General features: G+C 42.4%; 3 protein-coding genes across 4 annotated transcripts; 2 read left to right on the top strand and 1 right to left on the bottom strand.

Moving 5' to 3' along the window:
- The first annotated feature begins 1,543 nt into the window (after positions 1–1,543).
- si:ch1073-228j22.2 (SPRY domain-containing SOCS box protein 4) lies at positions 1,544–4,253 on the top strand. The gene is made up of 3 exons (XM_047599438.1): positions 1,544–2,143; positions 3,069–3,847; positions 3,944–4,253. The coding sequence occupies exons 2-3, from the start codon at positions 3,106–3,108 to the stop codon at positions 4,066–4,068; spliced, it is 867 nt and encodes a 288-aa protein (XP_047455394.1). The 5' UTR covers positions 1,544–2,143; positions 3,069–3,105; the 3' UTR covers positions 4,069–4,253.
- An 855-nt stretch (positions 4,254–5,108) lies between these two features.
- Positions 5,109–13,540, top strand: msh5 (mutS homolog 5). 2 transcript variants are annotated; one of them, XM_047599435.1, is made up of 26 exons: positions 5,109–5,212; positions 5,727–5,894; positions 5,977–6,100; positions 6,265–6,345; positions 6,634–6,687; positions 6,772–6,893; positions 7,002–7,111; positions 7,355–7,390; positions 7,607–7,689; positions 7,785–7,830; positions 8,010–8,148; positions 8,253–8,315; positions 8,407–8,535; positions 8,661–8,733; positions 8,831–8,940; positions 9,067–9,147; positions 9,245–9,332; positions 9,432–9,499; positions 9,607–9,725; positions 9,794–9,920; positions 10,407–10,556; positions 10,797–10,871; positions 12,460–12,606; positions 12,780–12,917; positions 12,991–13,064; positions 13,144–13,540. In XM_047599435.1, exons 2-26 carry the CDS (start codon positions 5,799–5,801, stop codon positions 13,262–13,264), a joined length of 2,454 nt encoding a protein of 817 aa, XP_047455391.1. In that variant the 5' UTR covers positions 5,109–5,212; positions 5,727–5,798; the 3' UTR covers positions 13,265–13,540. The 2 variants fall into 2 exon arrangements, with proteins under 2 accessions (XP_047455391.1, XP_047455392.1); XM_047599436.1 differs by lacking the exons at positions 12,780–12,917; positions 12,991–13,064; positions 13,144–13,540 and adding an exon at positions 11,109–11,167 and having other exon boundaries at positions 12,460–12,594.
- On the bottom strand, positions 13,395–17,311 carry LOC125016759 (protein Bouncer-like). Its single transcript, XM_047599441.1, has 3 exons — positions 15,663–17,311; positions 13,956–14,123; positions 13,395–13,865 (listed from the first exon to the last, which is right to left on the bottom strand). The coding sequence occupies exons 1-3, from the start codon at positions 15,715–15,717 to the stop codon at positions 13,639–13,641; spliced, it is 450 nt and encodes a 149-aa protein (XP_047455397.1). The 5' UTR covers positions 15,718–17,311; the 3' UTR covers positions 13,395–13,638.
- Between the last annotated feature and the right edge of the window lie 516 nt (positions 17,312–17,827).

A 17,827-nucleotide genomic window follows, 5' to 3' on the forward strand; every position in this document is an offset into this window, starting at 1 on the left:
CATTTTCAGCAAGCCTCACAGTGGGAGACAACATAATTTAGCAAACATAAGCTAAGGAAGACTCATCTCCTATGTCTTTTATCCTTATTAGTACCTCTGAGAGAGACACCTTTTTTTTGTCCCTCCCCTGGAGTTTCCAGCTTTTTAATAAACTCATATTATTGACTTTCACACAAGCTTCATAGTTTGCAGTTGCATTCTGGGTCCAATCTCTGGCTGGACAGCCATCACAGCATTATTAGACTGAAAATACTGGAGCAATGCAAAAGCAACTAACAGCTGGAAGCTTCTGCCTGGCTGCAGGCAAAAGGCAGCGGGTCTTACTGAGGTGATCCTTAACAGCTTGCCAGGTAACACGATACACAGACATGCTGACTAAAGTACCAACATTTCACGCTCCACTGAGCCTGCACCCACTTGGATCACCTTGTTGCACACCGACGCAGTAGACACACAGGGAGCTGGTAATTGGGATGTTGAAGCCTATGTCTCCTTTATGTGTGTGCGTGTGACCAAAAAAAAAAAAAATTAAAAATTGCTTTTTACACCCTCCACTCTACGACATCAAGAGCTTGTACCCTATTTCATGGCTATCTCGAAAATCAAAGGCAAACACAAACACTCCCGCCTCCCACCCCTCCTCCAATTCAAAGAGGCATAGCAGAGGAGCGAAGCAACAGAAATGGAGAGGGAAAAGGCAAAGTTTGAATACAGGCCTCAACAAGGCTCTCAAAAAGAAAAGCAGGCGAGTGAAAGGAGAGCTGACCTCTCAGAGACGCTCTCCTAAGACCTGAACCTTGCATAGGTCTTCAACTAGGGGTCTGAGGCCCTCTAGGGGGTGCACGGAGGTACTGCAGGGGGTCGTTGGTTGATTAGTCATTTTTATATATTTTTTTTAATTTTTCCCCCACAAATTTGAATTGCTTTAAATACATATTAACATGAATCCAACATGTTTTAGTAAAGTGGTAAATGGAGGCAGAAGACATTACGTTCAGTCAGCACTCCACTGATTCAACGACACAGGAGCTGCCTAAACAGTGCACCTTTTCACACAGAGTGCCACAGTAAACCTGTCAATCTACCTCTTTCACATAGAAAATCACCTTTGGTGTGCCTTCACATCGCCAGAAGTCCTGGGTCTGACCTCTGGATGTGAGTGTTGCGAACATTCGCAACACTACTGGCACAGAAGCTAGTAATGGATAGTTGCCGCCCGACAAACAGTGGTGCTCTACTGCTCTGTGGAAACACTGTTTATACCTCTGAATTTCCGCCCGCATAAGTTCTGGGACACTCAATTTACGAACGCACCTAGAATTAGTTTTTATGTTACCAGTTCATCCTTGTTTTTTAATTAACAAATAAACTCACACAAATAAACACCTTTTCAACGTTGTTGGACTCAAACTCGTAATTTAACTCCTTTCAAATACTTTCAAATTTTAAGATCTCATGAAGTGGGGATAAGACTTTTTAACACTTTTTAACTGTCTTAATTTCCCCAAAATTGAATTATCGACAATTAACACTTTTCAAGATCCTGCAGATACTCTGTAATGAAGTGGCAGGTGAGTGTGCACTTAAGAACAAAAGGTTGTGCCACTTTACCTGCAAGACATCGTTCAGGGCTTTACTGGAAACTCGTTTTCCTGCCCGATCCCAATGCGCATGCGCTTCATCTAATAATGAGCCGTTTTGGGTTTTATTTCATTTTCCTCTTCTTATTATATAAAAGCCCGAGTCTGATTCTCTTCCTGTGTTTCGCCGTTTACGTTTACATCCATTACAGGACGCGGTAAACGAAAATAATTATTTGTATATGTTTGTCTATATGGAGGAAAACGGACGAGCCATAAACCAGACACATATCGATTCCCCTTTTTCCTTCACCGCTTTGTAAACACGTCATGTAGCTCTCGTCCTTGTGGACTCGCCTCTGAATGGCGTCAGACTGAAGTGATGGACTGTGCTGTTCTTGTCCCGGAGGTCGACCCGGACAGCATCACACACCGGAGCGGTTACGTTACGGAGCGGCGATAAGACCACCGAGATGTTTGATAAGAGACTCTTATAAACACCGAGACAGAGGATGTCCGGGGACAGTCTGCTCTCAAGGACCAGAGGGGACCATTCAAACCAGGTCAGATTTAAAGATTCATTTACATAGGACATAATTTTAATTCGGGGGAAACAACTTATTTCTCTCTTAATTCTTCTGAATGAATTTAAACCAGTTACTCTGATACATAGGAAGAGTTCTTAGCTACTTACAGTGTGATGTGAACTTCTCTGTATATCTCCACTGCATTTTCCCTAAAGATTGAGTTTTATTAAAAAAAAAAAGAAGAAGAAGCAATAATGAGCATACAGTAGTCTATATGTGATGATATATTAAAACACTACTAGTGTATGTAATGGGCCAGATCATCTAGACCATTCGTTCGCCTTTACTTCAGGATTTACTTATGTAATTTTGTGCAATATTATCAAGTGGAATACTCTGATTGGAGAAGCCACAATGTCCATAGTGGGGTCTTTTTTTATTACTTTTCTACAGCAACTGTAAATATATTTTCCACATTTAATATATTCTATTATGAATCTATTAAGTCCTTTTATCTCTCCTATCCTATCTCTATTTTTGCACTGACTTGCCCTGCCGCTGTCACACCTAGTGACATAGTTTTATCTATGACAATTTAAATTAAAACATACGTGATATGATCTCATTTTAACAATTGTAATTATTTTTCTTTTTGTACCATCCTTCACATTTATCATTTTATTATTTGTGTTTTTATGTGCATTTTTAGCTGTACATTTTAAATTAGGTGTTTACCTCAATGCATTCCTGGACAGACATGATGTGTGAATAAATGAACAAGTCAATGAATTCATGACTAGAATTAGCTCCACCTGGGTCAGCTACAGCGTGCTGTTTAAATGTTAATGTATCATTTATGTTGATGTAAGTTTGTATTTGTTCAGTGAGCATGTTTCTGACTTCCTGTTAGTTACTTGATCGGTGTATAAATAAGTGGTTTTGTTGTCCATGTTCTCCACAGTTCTTTGACGACACTTGCCTGCCACTTGGTTCGCATCATGGGTCTCCTACTGTCAGTCTGGGTGTACAACAAGGCAGCCGACAGCCCTCCACCCCCTTCATCCGCCTTTCCCCTGCTAGCCGTCCCAACCTCCTCTCGCCTTGCGGTCACTTTGAACTCTCGCCCGGTTTCTCCACAAGATGGCCGCTCGCACTGGAGCTCAGACCACCGCTCTCCTCACTTCCTGCTATCGCCCTGCCAACAGGAAGTGACACGTTCGCCTGCTGAGCTTAGCAGTGATGGAGTGAGGGCAGAAATGGGGGTGAAGACTGGGCTTCATGTCTGGGAGTTGTTGTGGAGCCCCGAACACAGAGGGAGCCATGCTGTCTTGGGCGTTTCAAGGCGGGGATGTCCTCTGCAGGCCTCGGGGTACAATGTGCTGGTGGGTGGAGACTCACAGTCCTGGGGCTGGGAGCTCAAAACCAATCAGCTCTGGCATGATGGACAAACTCTGCAGCATTACCCAGGGAAAAGGAGGAGTTGTCACTCTGCGGCTGTAAGCGATTTTAGGGTACAGTCGTCATCAAACACAGAGGAAGTGGCAGACACACCTCTCCTAATTCCTGAGCGTGTCCTGCTGGTCCTGGACGCTGATGAGGGGACACTGGGGTTTGTTGTTGATGGCAGCTACCTAGGAGTTGCATTTAAGGACCTCCCTCGCGGAGTGGAGTTGTTTCCAGCGGTGAGCAGTGTGAGAGGGGGAGCCAGCATACGTCTACGGTACCTGAACGGAACCAAGCGTGAGTATCACGTTTACACAAAAAATATATGTATATCATAAAGAGTAATAAACAAAAGGCAGCAATATTAAAAAATTACTTCTTCTTTGTTTTCAGGCGATCCCCCGACCCTGATGGATTTAAGTGGACTGTCGATTCGTCAGTTTTTAGGACGGCAAAGGCAGGATCAAACGGACAAACTGCCTCTTCCCCCTTTTCTCCAGCGCTACCTACTGGATTAATTTTCACACACGGATACAGGAATTTTATATGTGCTTGTTGCTTGAGTTTATTTATTGTTCATCTTATTTATTAAAAATATTAAAAAGTATTTGTAATGTGAAACGTTCTTGTGTTTCTTTGAAACGTGCTTGGCAAAGCTACCCTTTCTTGTTTTGTATACACAATAAAATAAATTTAAATTTAAGTTGTTGATTGCTGTTGTTGCCAACTTTCGCAAACCACAAGAAAAGTTCAGTAGTGTTGTGTGGTGACGTAAAGGCTCTTAGTTTGAGGAACAAAGCTCATATTCAGTTAGGAAATCACTGGTCATAAAAAATTACTCAGAAATCAGCTAACACCTCCTGCAGCACAATGGTACATAAACACATAACATTATGACGACTAACGGTTGAATATCATTGACCATCTTGTGACAATACTGTATGCAGCCGGACATAGACACACACACAAAAACAGTTTAGGAACAACTCAAAACTGATCAAGTATCTGTGGGATGATCCACAGAGACCTCTCCACTCAACCCATAGTACTCCCACTAACAATCTGTTACCAGACACCACAGGACACCCTCAGAAGATCTGCGTCCATTCTCTGATGAGTCACAACTGTTTTGGACACAAGAGAGACCTACACAATATTAGCTATTAGGTCATAATGTTATGGCTGATCGATATACACTTTGTATGACATCATGTCTGATACATAGATGGAGATTTACTCCTATTGAAAATGGAAATGGTACATGGTAAAACATAATTCTGTTTTTGAAGCCTTGTTTTATTCTTTTCCGCTGTGTTTTGCAAAACCTCCTTTTTTCATAAGTAAGACTTTTCAATGCTTTTACTTGCAATGACTAATTTCAATCATTTGCTTACAAAATAAAAACACGGATCATAAACACTTTAATATATCCATATAGTATATCTTTATCTACTTATTTATCGAGTTTTTTATTCGTAATTTAAACAAAGAAATGACATTTAGCGCCTCATGGAGCAGGTTGCTGTTGCCAAGGCGACAGAGCTACCAAAAAGGAGCTATCAGCGCGAGCTAACAGATCTGAGCGAGATTGTGTAAAACAAGCTAACAGTTGCTAACGCTACAAAACACATTTTAATCGCGTTAACTTCAGTAACTACATGGGTAGGTAATAGACGTGTGACCGTGTTGGAACCTTTTTAAAATGAGTAATCGTGTATGCTGGCTTACTCGGTGGAAATAAAAGTTATTTTGACTAAATGAGCTAACTAGCACTCGCCAGTTAACCAGATATTTACTCGCTAATTGTTAGCTAATAATTTTAAGGATATTTTAAATATTTTATTAAATTAATGTAACGGATATCATCTACAGGTCCTTGTAGTGATGAGCTTTCTGATAATTATCAAATAATAATTCTCATAAATACGACTTTCCTCGTGTTTACGGAGCTTCACGGTGAGTTTTGGCTAAGTTTAGCTGACAGTTGTCATAGCTCCCTCTGCGAAAGCAGCAGGAAACACTTCATAGAGGAAAAACTCCACAAAATATTTACTATCTAATCAGCAGCAAACAGCAGACACAGTTAGCACCTGACAGGTAAAACGGCCCAGAATATCTTTCTGATAAAGAGGACAAAACAGCTAAAACAGTGACTTCAAGTACATTCATTCAACAGGTGACCGAAAACACAAAATTAAAGATCACTAAGTTACGTCATTTGACGGCTTCTTCGCATTTTTAACTCGTAATGGCGGCATCTCTGGAAGACCTAAGAGGTGGAGGGTTACTTTTTGGTCCCCCTGTCTTAAATGGCGAGGAAGAAGAGGAGGAAGACTCACCTGCCGTAAGCTCATACGGACACATTCACACCAGCAGATGTTTACACCAGTCAGATATACACTCTTGTGTTTGGGTGTTTGTTGTAGGTTTTACTGAGTGTTTTGGTTCAACATGGGCAAGTAGGCCTCTGCTTCTATGACAGCGGGGACTCATCTTTACATTATATGGTCGATACTCCTGATAACTTTGAACTCCACCTGCTGGCCAAAGGTAAACAAAACATCTGATTAACAAATGTGTTTTTAAATACAACTCAGCCCATGTGTATGTACTGAATATATATTCGAATTTAAATAATTCAGATAAACTATAATAATAATAACTAGCATTTGTGGGTTGTCTAACGTCGTATACACATACACTTTTCTGTTCAGTCATTCAGGAGGTTAGTCCCCACGTAATCATTACCAGTGCAAAGCAGGAGCGCTGCATGACCCGGTACCTGCAGCAGCTGGGTGAGCTCTGTGGCACAACTTTTATCTTGGCATGGAGGAGGGGAAACTGAAAAAAAAAAATCTTAGAAAATGTTGTTTAGATGTTGCATGGAACAAGTGGTTTCTGGGTCAAGGGAATCAGAAGAGATTAGGGATGTTCGACACTGTAGCCAGTAATGTGATAAGAGGGAAGAAGGATTGTATTGCTGTGATACACTCCCTAATGTTTCCTTTATTGAGAATAGTGTAGTGATACAGTTTGGCGTGCCTTTGGTATTGTTCTCTAAATTGTTCTCTTTTGTTTTCCAGGTTCAAACCCACACTACAAACCAGAGATTGTCACATATCCAAATGTTGACTTTGGTAATCTGACACCATGCATTAATATCCATAATAAATCAATTAAACGGTTTCTCACAAATAACAGCTCCGTTTTGTATTTTGCAGGTCTGGGGGTGGGGAAGCAAAGGCTACTCTCTGCCCATCTGCCTCTCCTTCCTGCTTCCATTTCAGAGAGAGACAAAATGTCCTACCTCTCCTCCTGTATCTCCTTTGACTCTCCTCTGATGGTGAGCCTACACCTCATCCTATCAATCAAAGGTTCTGCAGGAGCAGATCATGAACTGTCCATCATTTTCTTGCGTCTGAATGTGTGTGTGTGTACATCTCCTGGCTAGCTGAGGGCAGTGGGTGCTCTGCTAAAATGTCTGGACAGGAGGAGAGTGGGAGTGGAGCTGGAAGACAGCAGTGTTGGAGTTCCGATCCTACAGTTTCACGCCTACACGCTGTGAGACACACTTTCATGTCCTAACGCACACACAGTGATGACACTTTTTTTCAATGGAGACCTTGAAAGAGTTCTTCATTGAGGAGCTACTTTTGCTTCTCATTTTAGTAACAAATCTCTCTCAAACATGCTGTACATCTAGCTTCTGTAAACCAGCAAACCAAACCTATGAAAATAAAGACATTTTTTAATGAATGTGACATATTGCTTCTCTGAGGTACCCGTTGTTTCCTCCCAATGCAGTAAAGGTGTGGTGTACATTGACCGAGATACCTACAGGTAAGCAAAGGCTGACACAGATCTCCTGGATCCTTTATTAATTGTTCTTTGCTGAATAAATAAACCCAGATTGCATTAAGACGTTGTTGCAGTTTAGTTATTGTATATCAAGTGAAATAAAGATAATTCGTTAGACTGTAAAATATAGTAAATCACATCTGATTTGTAGAACATGCCTAAAGCAGAAACAAACAAAGGGTTTGTAATTTCTTTCAGTGTACTGCAGATCTTCAAATCTGAACTCCACCCTTCAGTTTACAAGCTGCACTCAGGTGAAAAGGAAGGACTCAGTCTTTATGGTACGTAACACATGTGGTAGCAATTCAGGAGTTTATCACCTGACATTATACGCTAGGGTTCATATGAACTACCTGTTCTTTTGTGTTCATCACAGCGATACTGAACCGCTGCAGGTGCAAGTTTGGATCTAAGCTGCTACGGTGAGAAGCAATTCTGTGTCCAGTTACACAAAAGAGAAAGGGAGAGTCATTGCCACACAAATGACAGGTCCAAAAGTTATCAAGTCAACACATGTTTCTTTACAAAATCATGACTTATTCTTTGGCTACTCTGAAAGACACTAGATGTACCACAACTGTGTCATCTTCATTTCTGTCAGTCAGTGGTTTTTGAGGCCCAGACAGGAACTGGCAGAGCTACAAAGGAGACAGGAAGTGATACGTTTCTTCACATCACCTAAGAATTCGGATGCACTGAGCACGCTGCAGTCCTCATTACGCGGCATCAGAAACATACCAGTACCAATTAATTTCTTTCCACGCACCTTATACCATTTACCAGAATCAGTGGTATCGTACCTTCAGTATGTGAGTTAATGTTAGTGTGTGTCTGTGTGTCACAGACTCTTCTGCGCCGCATGTCTCTCTCTCACACCAAAGTGACCGACTGGCAGAGTCTGTACAAGGTTGGAGCTACGGGATAATGTCAGCAGTTGCATATTTTCCAGGTTTTGCTAAATGTTGGATAAATGGTGTGTGTGTGTCCATGTTTGTCAGACGGTCTTTAGTGCGGTGTGCATCAGGGACACAGTGCGACACCTGCCTCAGTCTATTCAGCTATTCAGGGATATAAGTGAAGGGTTCTCTGACGACCTCCACTATATGGCTTCTCTCATCAGCCGAGTTGTGAGTTCTTCCCGTTAAATCGTCCCCGTTCTCATCCCACAATTCCCACACACGATATATACATTTTCACTGTGATTGTCTGGATTTATGAACGTGTTTCACAATATCTAATTTGGGTTTTGCAGGTGGATTTTGAAACCAGTTTAGCAGAGAACCGCTTCACCATCAAACCAAACGTGGATCCTGCCATCGATGAGAGTACGCGCTGTGGAGCGCTGCCTGTTCAAGTTGAACCCATTTGACCTTTAAGTGCTGCTCGGACTGAGCGCATAATTACACACTCTCCCTCTCTTAGAGAAGAGGAGGATGATGGGGCTGTCTGACTTCCTGACAGATGTTGCCAGGAGAGAGCTTGAACATCTGGATGCTCGAATCCCGTCGTGCTGTGTCATCTACATCCCGCTGGTCGGACTTCTACACAGCACTGACTCATATAGACTGCGTTGTTAGCTACTCTTCTGTTGAAAATGTTTCTCTGGAATCATACAGCTTTGTCAGCGCTTATGTATCAGTGTTTCATCCTATTTACAGATTGGATTTCTGCTCTCTGTGCCTCGGCTTCCCACTATGGTAGATAAAGAGGATTTTGAGATAGAGGGTCTTGACTTTATGGTATGTTTATCATCTTGACTGATTAAAAAATACTTAGGGGTTTATGAGGTCTGCATTATCTTTGTGTTTATGTCTATGATGTGTGTGCGTGGCCTAGTTTCTCTCAGAGGACCGACTGCACTACCGCAGCCAGAGAACCAGGGAGCTAGACGAACTTCTTGGAGACTTGCATTGTGACATCAGAGGTCCGTTACTGTCTCGCATATCACCGTAGTGTGATAGCTGTGTTGCTGATATTTGTTGCTGAGAGATATTTTCCTGATGATAAACGTCCTGTTTCTCAGACATGGAGACGGCAGTAATGACACAGTTGCAGAACACAATCCTCGAGAAGAGCGCCTCCCTCTACAAGGTTGGTGCATGATTTTGATAAAACATAACTTCAGCTTCAGATAAAAAAAAACAAAAAAAACATAGTGTTGGTATTAAAATAATGTGTTTAATGTGTGTGTTGTGCAGGTTCTGGATCTCATTGCTGAGCTGGACTGTCTGATAGCTATGAGCAGCGCCTCCCAGGAGTACAACTACACCTCCCCCAAGCTGACCAGCTGCAGGAAGATAACGATCACACAGGGCAGGTAGGCGCTCACACTCTGAGTGGACATAATTGCAGTTTGTATATTTATGTATTTTCATATTTTCCCAGGCATCCTCTGTTGGAGCTGTGCTCTCCTATGTTTGTAGCCAACTCCTTCCAGAGCTCAGAGTCGGAGGGTAGAGTCAAGATCATCACTGGCCCCAATTCCTCTGGCAAGAGCATCTACATCAAACAAGTAGGATAGTCTGGTCCTGACAAGTACGATAAGCATATGCGAGTGAGGTCATTTCAGTAACAGCAGCAATAATCAACGGATTATGGTGATTTGCTCAGTAACAGCAGAATCCATTTATGTCGTTTCAACTACACCAGATATTTGTGTTAGTTTACTGTATTTGAACCAGGCATAAGTGATGTTCGGGTGCTTTTGGGCCCATTGTGTTTTTTTCTACACCCAGTGATGAGCCTTTGAGAAGTTAGAGAGTTTTAACAACGAAATTATTTAATTGGGAGACTCTTCTCTCAGAAATCCACGTCTGGAACCAGTTTTCTTCAGCACCAGTAGTTACTTCATGACGTACAAGCTTCATATTTTGCTTTCCAAATTATTTTACTGGTAGAATTTCACTGGCTCTCCCACTCGGTTTACAAGTTTATAAACACCCCTGCGCTTGCCATTCAGTCATGACGTTCGACATGTGTTCTGTTTTGCTTTTGGCAGGTGGGTCTGATTGTGTTCATGGCTCTGATTGGCTCTGACGTGCCCGCAAAGGAGGCAGAGGTCGGTCTGGTGGATGGGATCTTCACTCGCATGCAGAGCAGAGAGTCTGTGTCTTTAGGCCTCAGCACCTTCATGGTAGATCTCAACCAGGTACCACACACATTTTTTATGCGTACAAGTACGTCTGTGTGTCTGTGTCAGTGTGTGTGGGTGCAAAAGTAAAATATATGAACTCTCAACACTGATGTCCTCTAGTCCGTCTCCCACTCTCCACCTGTCAAGATTTTCTTATGAAGTAACTTCTGCCTACAACCTTCACACAAACGCAACGCCGACAATAAAACCGTGTTAAAACTGTGCAGTTTAACGGTTTTTGTCTCTGCTCTCCAGATGGCCCAGGCTCTTAACAACAGCACTGGCAACTCATTGGTCCTCATCGATGAGTTTGGAAAAGGAACTAACACGGTAAGAAGAATTTGTTCCAGCACGTTGTTAATTAGGTACATACGCACACAAATAACAAGGACACACAGTGTGTCATTAATGCGTAGCACCTGTAACCAGCCCCAACCAATGTTGCTCGGTTCAAAGCTGCAGCACGTACAGACCCTCAGCTCAGCACATGTGTCACCTATTAGTGAGAAAATAGCAGCAGCTGTTGAGACAGATATAGAAGTGTCAATGTGTGCCGCCTGCTGGCAGTTACCGGGACATCTGTAACCACCGTGCACAGAGTACGGAGGAGCAAACCTCCACTACAGGTAAATAAGTAAGTCACGCAATTAATGCATTTATATGCCATTAAAATATACACAGCAAAGTTGAATGACACCCTCTACCCCATATCTGCATAATTACCAAGAAACACTACAAATTAAATACATTTACAAATACATAGGAAATTAAATAAAAATAATTAAAAAGTTAAATACAGTGAATAAAATGAATGTTGTTATTTATACTGTATGTCATGTCTATATTTTATTTTTGTGTAACTATAAGTTTCTTTATACCTGCATCATCCAACCATTTACATTTATCTAAAGAACCAATAGAAGTGTGAGAGGCAGAAGCCAAAAGACACAACTAAGTAATCAATGTAGACTGAATGAGTTTCATGGTGCACAGATTTTGTGACAAAAACTTGCTGATTATAACTGATATTTTAATGATAAGAATGTGACAATGTTAAAGGGGTCACTCCTTGTATACCCCTTAAATCCGCAGCTCTTTTCAGCCTCACTGAGGAAAACAAGTTTCTGTAGTGTGGCGACAGCTTTCTGCTCTCACTGTGCCTGTCACACCAAGCAGCTGTTTCAGCAAAATAACTCTAAAAACCCCGCTTTCCACTAACGCATCCTAACCCATGGGCGGCCGTGGGAGTCAGCTAGTGAACAGAGTTAAGTGTTTAGCAGCTCCGCAGACAGATGTTTCAATCAGGATTTCATAGAGATCAAAATCAGAGCTGAAACGGAGACAAATATCGAATAACCTCCTCATCTCCTGACTGCGTCAACAAGCAACTGTATGTTTGAAATGTATCACTGCTGCATTAACGTGTATAAAATTAACTTAATAAAAAAAAACTAGAAGCTGCAACACTTTACCTGCAGGTGGCACAAGAGCAAGGACTGTCTCTTTTGTTACTTGTTATTATACTTTTCATGCCTACTCACTGTTCACGGTCAGAAATGAAGACAAGATGCCGCATCAATATGTGCAACAACCACAGCTGCATGTTAACCTTCTTGTAAACGTGTGCATGTAGATGTGGGTCAGTCTGTGTCAAACTGAAAGTCTTACTTAATCCTGATGCGGTTACTGTGGCATGATTAAGGCGACACAATAGCATCAATCAAGTTGTCACGTTTTCTAACATGAGATCAATAGAAAAGAGGCAATGTGGTGGATGGATCTGTTCATCTTTATACTAATAGACGGGTTAATTAATTAATTGGTTTGTTCAGCCTCAGTCTTTCAACAGTTTGTGTAAAGAGCTTAAGCTAGATTAAGATCCAAACGTTTTGCCACAGATATAATGTTTCCTCTTCAGGTGGACGGTCTGTCCTTGCTGGCTGCATCGATCTCTTATTGGCTGAGAAAGGCTGCGGTCGATGTTCCTCATGTCCTTTTGGCCACTAACTTCCACAGCGTGCTTCAGCTGGGCCTGCTACCGTCCTCCGGGCTGCTGTCTCGTCTGGTACACAGAGATAAAATGGAACCTGAAGTGTTTATGTAAATGTTCACTGAGGTTTAATGAAGCTGAAACGTACAAATGACCGACTAGATGAGACTCCACATAAGATTTTTCGCATCGTTTCATTAGTATGACTGAGTGTATTTGTGTTTGCGCGTATTCATGCGTGTTATTAGACCCTAGAGACAGCAGTGGACGGAGATGAGTTGGTGTTTCTTTACCAGCTGAGGGAAGGGATCTGTCAGTCCAGCTATGCAGCAAACATCGCCACACTGGCTGGCCTGCCAACTTGCCTTGTGCAGAGAGGAGTGGAGGTAAACATGCACACAGACACTGAGTTAAACAGACACTGAAGCTTGAACACAAACTGACTGACATTTTATTAAGGTGTCAGAGCTGTACAGAACAGGAAGGCCCATCAACCACACTGATAAAACTTCATTGGATGAGCAAGCAAAGAGGTTTGTTGAGCTGCACAGAATGATGGGGGGGAAAAAAAAATAAAAAGCGAATAAATGTAAACATGTTTGCTTCCAACAGGTGCAGGTTTTTCGTGGAAAAGTTCCTGAGCCTCGACCTGGAGGACAAAGACGTGGATTTACAGAGTTTCATGAAAGATGAGCTCACGCCCTCTGCTGGAGAGCTGCTGAACAGCAGCTGAACTCTGCCGCTGCTGCAAACAGATCTTTGCACCATTGTGGTCAGTTTGTTCATTCATTGTTAAATATTTAGAGAGCAGGACTTAAATGAGATTCACCTACAGAAGTAGCTAAAGACATGCACAATACATGACACGGTTGCTGTAACATTTATTATCCTACATGTGTTGCAAATCTGGTAGCAAAAAAAAGCTATTTCCTGTGGTTAAACACAAAACATGAAATGTAACACAAAATATAATGGTTTTAATGTGTTAGTTAATAAATGTATTCCAAATGTATCTAGTGTCTCCTTAGTAAATAATACAAAAAGGACATCCTTCCAGCATTACTTCAACAGACCTTTTTTGGACAACACTGGATAAATTCCTGTTTGTTATAATCGTACTGAGGCTCCAGTGAAGTGCCAGGCTGTTAACAAAGCTGTACTCAGATACAAAAGTGTGTAGACTGGAAGTTTGTGTGCTGAGTTACAGAAAGGGGTGTCGCAGCAGTGTTTGGTCATGGTGAAGATGGTTTTGTTCATGAGGAGTTCCACCGTGGTCTCCACATCGCACTCCTCTGCCTTTACACAACCCAGCATCTTTATATCCAGGGCATCAGCTGGGGAGACATGTGAGTCAGTGTTTAACATTCATGCACATTTACACCCATCACTGTATATTAATTAGACACAGTTTTTTTCCAACACACCTGCCTTCCCCCGGCCCGTGTAGCAGCGCTCCCCCAGGCTGCAGTTCGTTTCAGTCGTGTAGCAGGCATCCCAGAAACCCAGATCACAGCGGAAGCACTCCAGATACTCCTCATCTTCTTCAAATCCCACCGACTCCATGGGCTGCTCCTGCTGTTCCTCTTCCTCACCTGAGCCCACAGACACAGTAAAGCCGTAGTGGGAAGACTGATTTTGATAAACATAAAGCAGCTCTCACAGAAGTTATTTTTTTAAAATAAAAATGGTTGATTTGTTAAAGCGGATAAGCCCGTCTTGGACTGGAAACCTCTTTTGCAAGTAAGACCTGGAGGGCAGATATAAAGTTGCAGACTAACACAAGATTTAAATGCAGCTAAGGACAGTAAATCTCATAAACAGTTCATAATGAATGAATACAGTGCTCTTAGTTATTGGGATTTTGAGACATTTATGTAATAGCCTGTTGGAAGCGTTCATTATTCAGGGATGTGTGAAGTGTTGGAGCGCCGCTGGAGGACATCAAGCCAAACTCATGACCAACATTCTGCTGAACACTTCAGCATCTCAGAAATGTTTTGTTTATCCTGCAGCCGTCTGGAATTTGTTTCTTTGAGTGGATGATTTGCGTTATTCGGGGAGCGCTCCAAGTCTCGGAGCAGCATCGTGTTTTTATCAACCAGACAGATACTGGGATTAACGGCAGGAGAACATAATGCAGGAGTAGGAAAAACTCTTAGTTGTTCCTCCTGCGCTGTCCTGCTCACTCCATAAATTTAATACTTGTGTCATGGATCAGGATCTGTTTTACAGAAAGGATAGTATAATGCAACCTTATATTAGTGGTGTAATTTTACTTTATAAGTACTATAAAGATACCTAGTAGTAGACAACAACAGATTAGCACGCACGTTGTTTTGGATGGATTCCACTTCCTTGCTGTCTGGCTTGCGTGCCGCTATCAGCTACAGTCAGGAACAGGACTAATCTCTTTCTCAGAGATGCGTTACAGTGAGACTCCAATCCTTATCCCCTCTTATCTTGTTAGCTACTGCTAGCTCAGGTGAATGAGCAGACAATAGAATAGTATAGTTTATTGTCAGGGAACAACGGTCTTGCTTTTATATCCTGGAGACCTAAATCTGTGCTCATGTGCCGGTTCATGAAGCACATCTCGTCCGCGCTGCAGTAAATGCCTCTTTAATGAAGGTCACGAAGGTCTTTGTTTGACATGTTGTTTAAACTTTTGGGAGGATTTAAAGTGGGATCTCTTACTGCTGTATTGTGTTACATGTAATATCCTGAGCGGCCCATTTGTATCAGCGAGTTGACACTAGTTAGCATCTCTCCAGGACTAAATACTTCACTAACGTCATCATAAAGTGAGGATTTATTGGCGAGCTGCAACACTTAGCAACCTTCTGATAAACAAAATGTTTTGTGGTGTTTTATAGACTAACAGCAATAGATCAAGAAAGTTCAGATTGAACAAAAATAAAAATCATTTTTGGTGGCAGCCCAAATTTGTCAGTTGAATTTATTTATATAAATTAAACACAGGCTCAACATGACATGGACATGATGTATAAAATAAAAAATGTCTTTCACAGATTAATTAAGCTGTTAATGTGATATAAATTAAAACATCTATCAAGATTAATAAATACTGGACAAGCAGACGCTGGCTGGATGTCCACCTACTGTCATCTTACCTTGAACAGGTGTGAGCACCAAGATGGCAAAAACACAGAATATTAGTCCTTTCATTTTGAGCAGGATGTGTCTTCCATTGACTGGACGGCGAGGGCTGCTGGAGGGACCGGAAGCTGGGATTGGATTAGTCAGGAATGCACCTGTTATTTATCTGGCGCGAATCACAGCTGCCGAAAAGCTGCATATCACTGAACAAGTGAAGCCCTTTGTTTCAGCTGCAAAGATTTTACACGGGTACAAAGGGGAATCTGGTAACCGGGAGGATCTTGTGTGTCTTTTTTTTTTTAAATGTCAGAAAATATCATTTGGCTTATTAACTGGTTTAACGGCAGCACGTATGTGGTGTGAATGTTGCACGTAAAACCAAGCTGGTGACACATCCCGGCTGTTTCTAATGACGAACCGCTGAATGTGAAATGCAGGCGAAGGTTAAAAATTCGTCCTCGTGCCGGAGGCTGGAAGACACGTCTCCCTTTGTGGTCGTGCTTCCCCCTTTTCATTAAGTCCTCTTAAGTCAATCCGCTGTGCAAGTGGGGAAAAGAAACCCTCTGAAAGTGGCTGATGCTCAGTAACTCACATCTCCTCATATTTACTGACAGCAAAAATTATTGATGACAGCTTCCCTCTCTTTCTCTTGAGGAATCTAGAAATTGCACGTGCCCTGAGTCGGTGGAGGTTTAAGCAGCTTATGTCTTCCTGTCCGTCTGCTCAGATATGTAAGTATCGTTGCATTGCATTCACACACACACACACACACACACACACACACACACACACACACACACACGGAGGCACCTCTCTCAGAGAGGAGGGGATTTGATTCTGTTATATTCTCAATGCAGCATGAAGCCTGTACTGCTGACTTATGTAACACTGGCGTACAGTCACAAACACAGATGAACACACAAGGAGATTTATAGACTTCTGTAGCTGCAGCGGCGTCTGCGCGCGTATCCAGCAAATGTGAAAACGATTCCCTCTGGTCAGTTTAGTGTCAGATTCAAAAAGCCTTTCGCGGGAGCTGAGAAACAGGAGGAGAATAATTCATACCACAGTCTCAGTCGACTGATTAAAAATTCATATGCAGCAATTCTGATATTAGAATCCACCTTCTCCTTACAAGCACACCTGGGGTTTCCACACTTTGAATTGTAAAGATTTGCTGCTTTTGTTTGCGTTACATGACAGTTGACTCGATATCCGGGTATCTCGGATACTGTAATCAGATTTTTAACAGTTTTCCGACAACTTTATGAATATTTAGGAGGATGTAGTTCAGCTCAGTTCACTATCGAGTGGTATTCCTGTTTTTAAGCCAACAGAGCCGTGAGCTGCGGCCTTAAAAATGAACAAAACCTCTCAATTAAAGCGTAAGAACCTTCAGTAAGGGATGATTTATGCACGTCTGTTAGCGTTGGACCCAAGGCAAGAATAAACTGACGAGCAAATCCTCCTCGCTTCTACATGTAAACACATCGGATCATCTAACACTCACAAGGAATTGATGTGAGAGGGTGAGGAGAGGGAGGGCTGCCTTCTCTGAGAGACGAGTGCGAAGGAGGCTGCTTGCAGCATGTCGCAACATTCAGACACAACTCATCCCTGCTGCTCCAACATATACATCCAGCGTCTTAAAACCTACACGACACCCCCCCACACACACACACACACACACACCCACACCCCCCCACCACCCACCCGGCCTGCACGTGTGTGCAGGGCACGGGTGGGTGCTGTTGTTTAGGGAGCGAAATGTGTGGCTGCGAATTACTGTACACTCCAGTCTGGGTCGTCATCTGGATGGCAGGATCCCAGCATGGGCCCGAACAACAAGGAAATACTCAGCAGTCCTAAAGCACCTATAAAACCCTTCAGACTGATCCCTCGTGTAATTAGAGACCGGAGGAGAAAACGCTGGCGATAATTAAAATAAAAATCCGCCCTCCCCTTCCTCTCCGCAAACATGCTTTTGGCTTAATTGTACCTGCTAACACTTTCCCCTGCATTGTTTTTGCCCTCTTTTCTACTACTTCTCGGCTCCGCGGCAGCCAAGGATTGAGCATTTGAATAAAGCGTAGGAATCGGATGATGATGAAGAGAGAGGAGATGAAGAGGTCGGGATGGTGGGAGAGCGAGCCTCCCGTTGCCCGACTCACAGGACCGC

Source organism: Mugil cephalus, chromosome 11 (assembly GCF_022458985.1).
Source record: "Mugil cephalus isolate CIBA_MC_2020 chromosome 11, CIBA_Mcephalus_1.1, whole genome shotgun sequence".
Lineage (NCBI taxonomy): Eukaryota > Metazoa > Chordata > Actinopteri > Mugiliformes > Mugilidae > Mugil > Mugil cephalus.

Coding starts and splice junctions, on each gene's coding strand:
- si:ch1073-228j22.2 (XM_047599438.1), top strand. CDS start 3,106: ATGGGTCTCCTACTGTCAGTCTGGGTGTACAACAAGGCAGCCGACAGC. Junction 3,848..3,943: donor GTACCTGAACGGAACCAAGC/GTGAGTATCACG, acceptor CTTTGTTTTCAG/GCGATCCCCCGACCCTGATG.
- msh5 (XM_047599435.1), top strand. CDS start 5,799: ATGGCGGCATCTCTGGAAGACCTAAGAGGTGGAGGGTTACTTTTTGGT. Junction 8,536..8,660: donor CTTCTCTCATCAGCCGAGTT/GTGAGTTCTTCC, acceptor TGGGTTTTGCAG/GTGGATTTTGAAACCAGTTT. Junction 12,918..12,990: donor TTGTGCAGAGAGGAGTGGAG/GTAAACATGCAC, acceptor CATTTTATTAAG/GTGTCAGAGCTGTACAGAAC.
- LOC125016759 (XM_047599441.1), bottom strand. CDS start 15,717: ATGAAAGGACTAATATTCTGTGTTTTTGCCATCTTGGTGCTCACACCT. Junction 14,124..15,662: donor GGTGCTCACACCTGTTCAAG/GTAAGATGACAG, acceptor CTGTGGGCTCAG/GTGAGGAAGAGGAACAGCAG. Junction 13,866..13,955: donor CACGGGCCGGGGGAAGGCAG/GTGTGTTGGAAA, acceptor ATGTCTCCCCAG/CTGATGCCCTGGATATAAAG.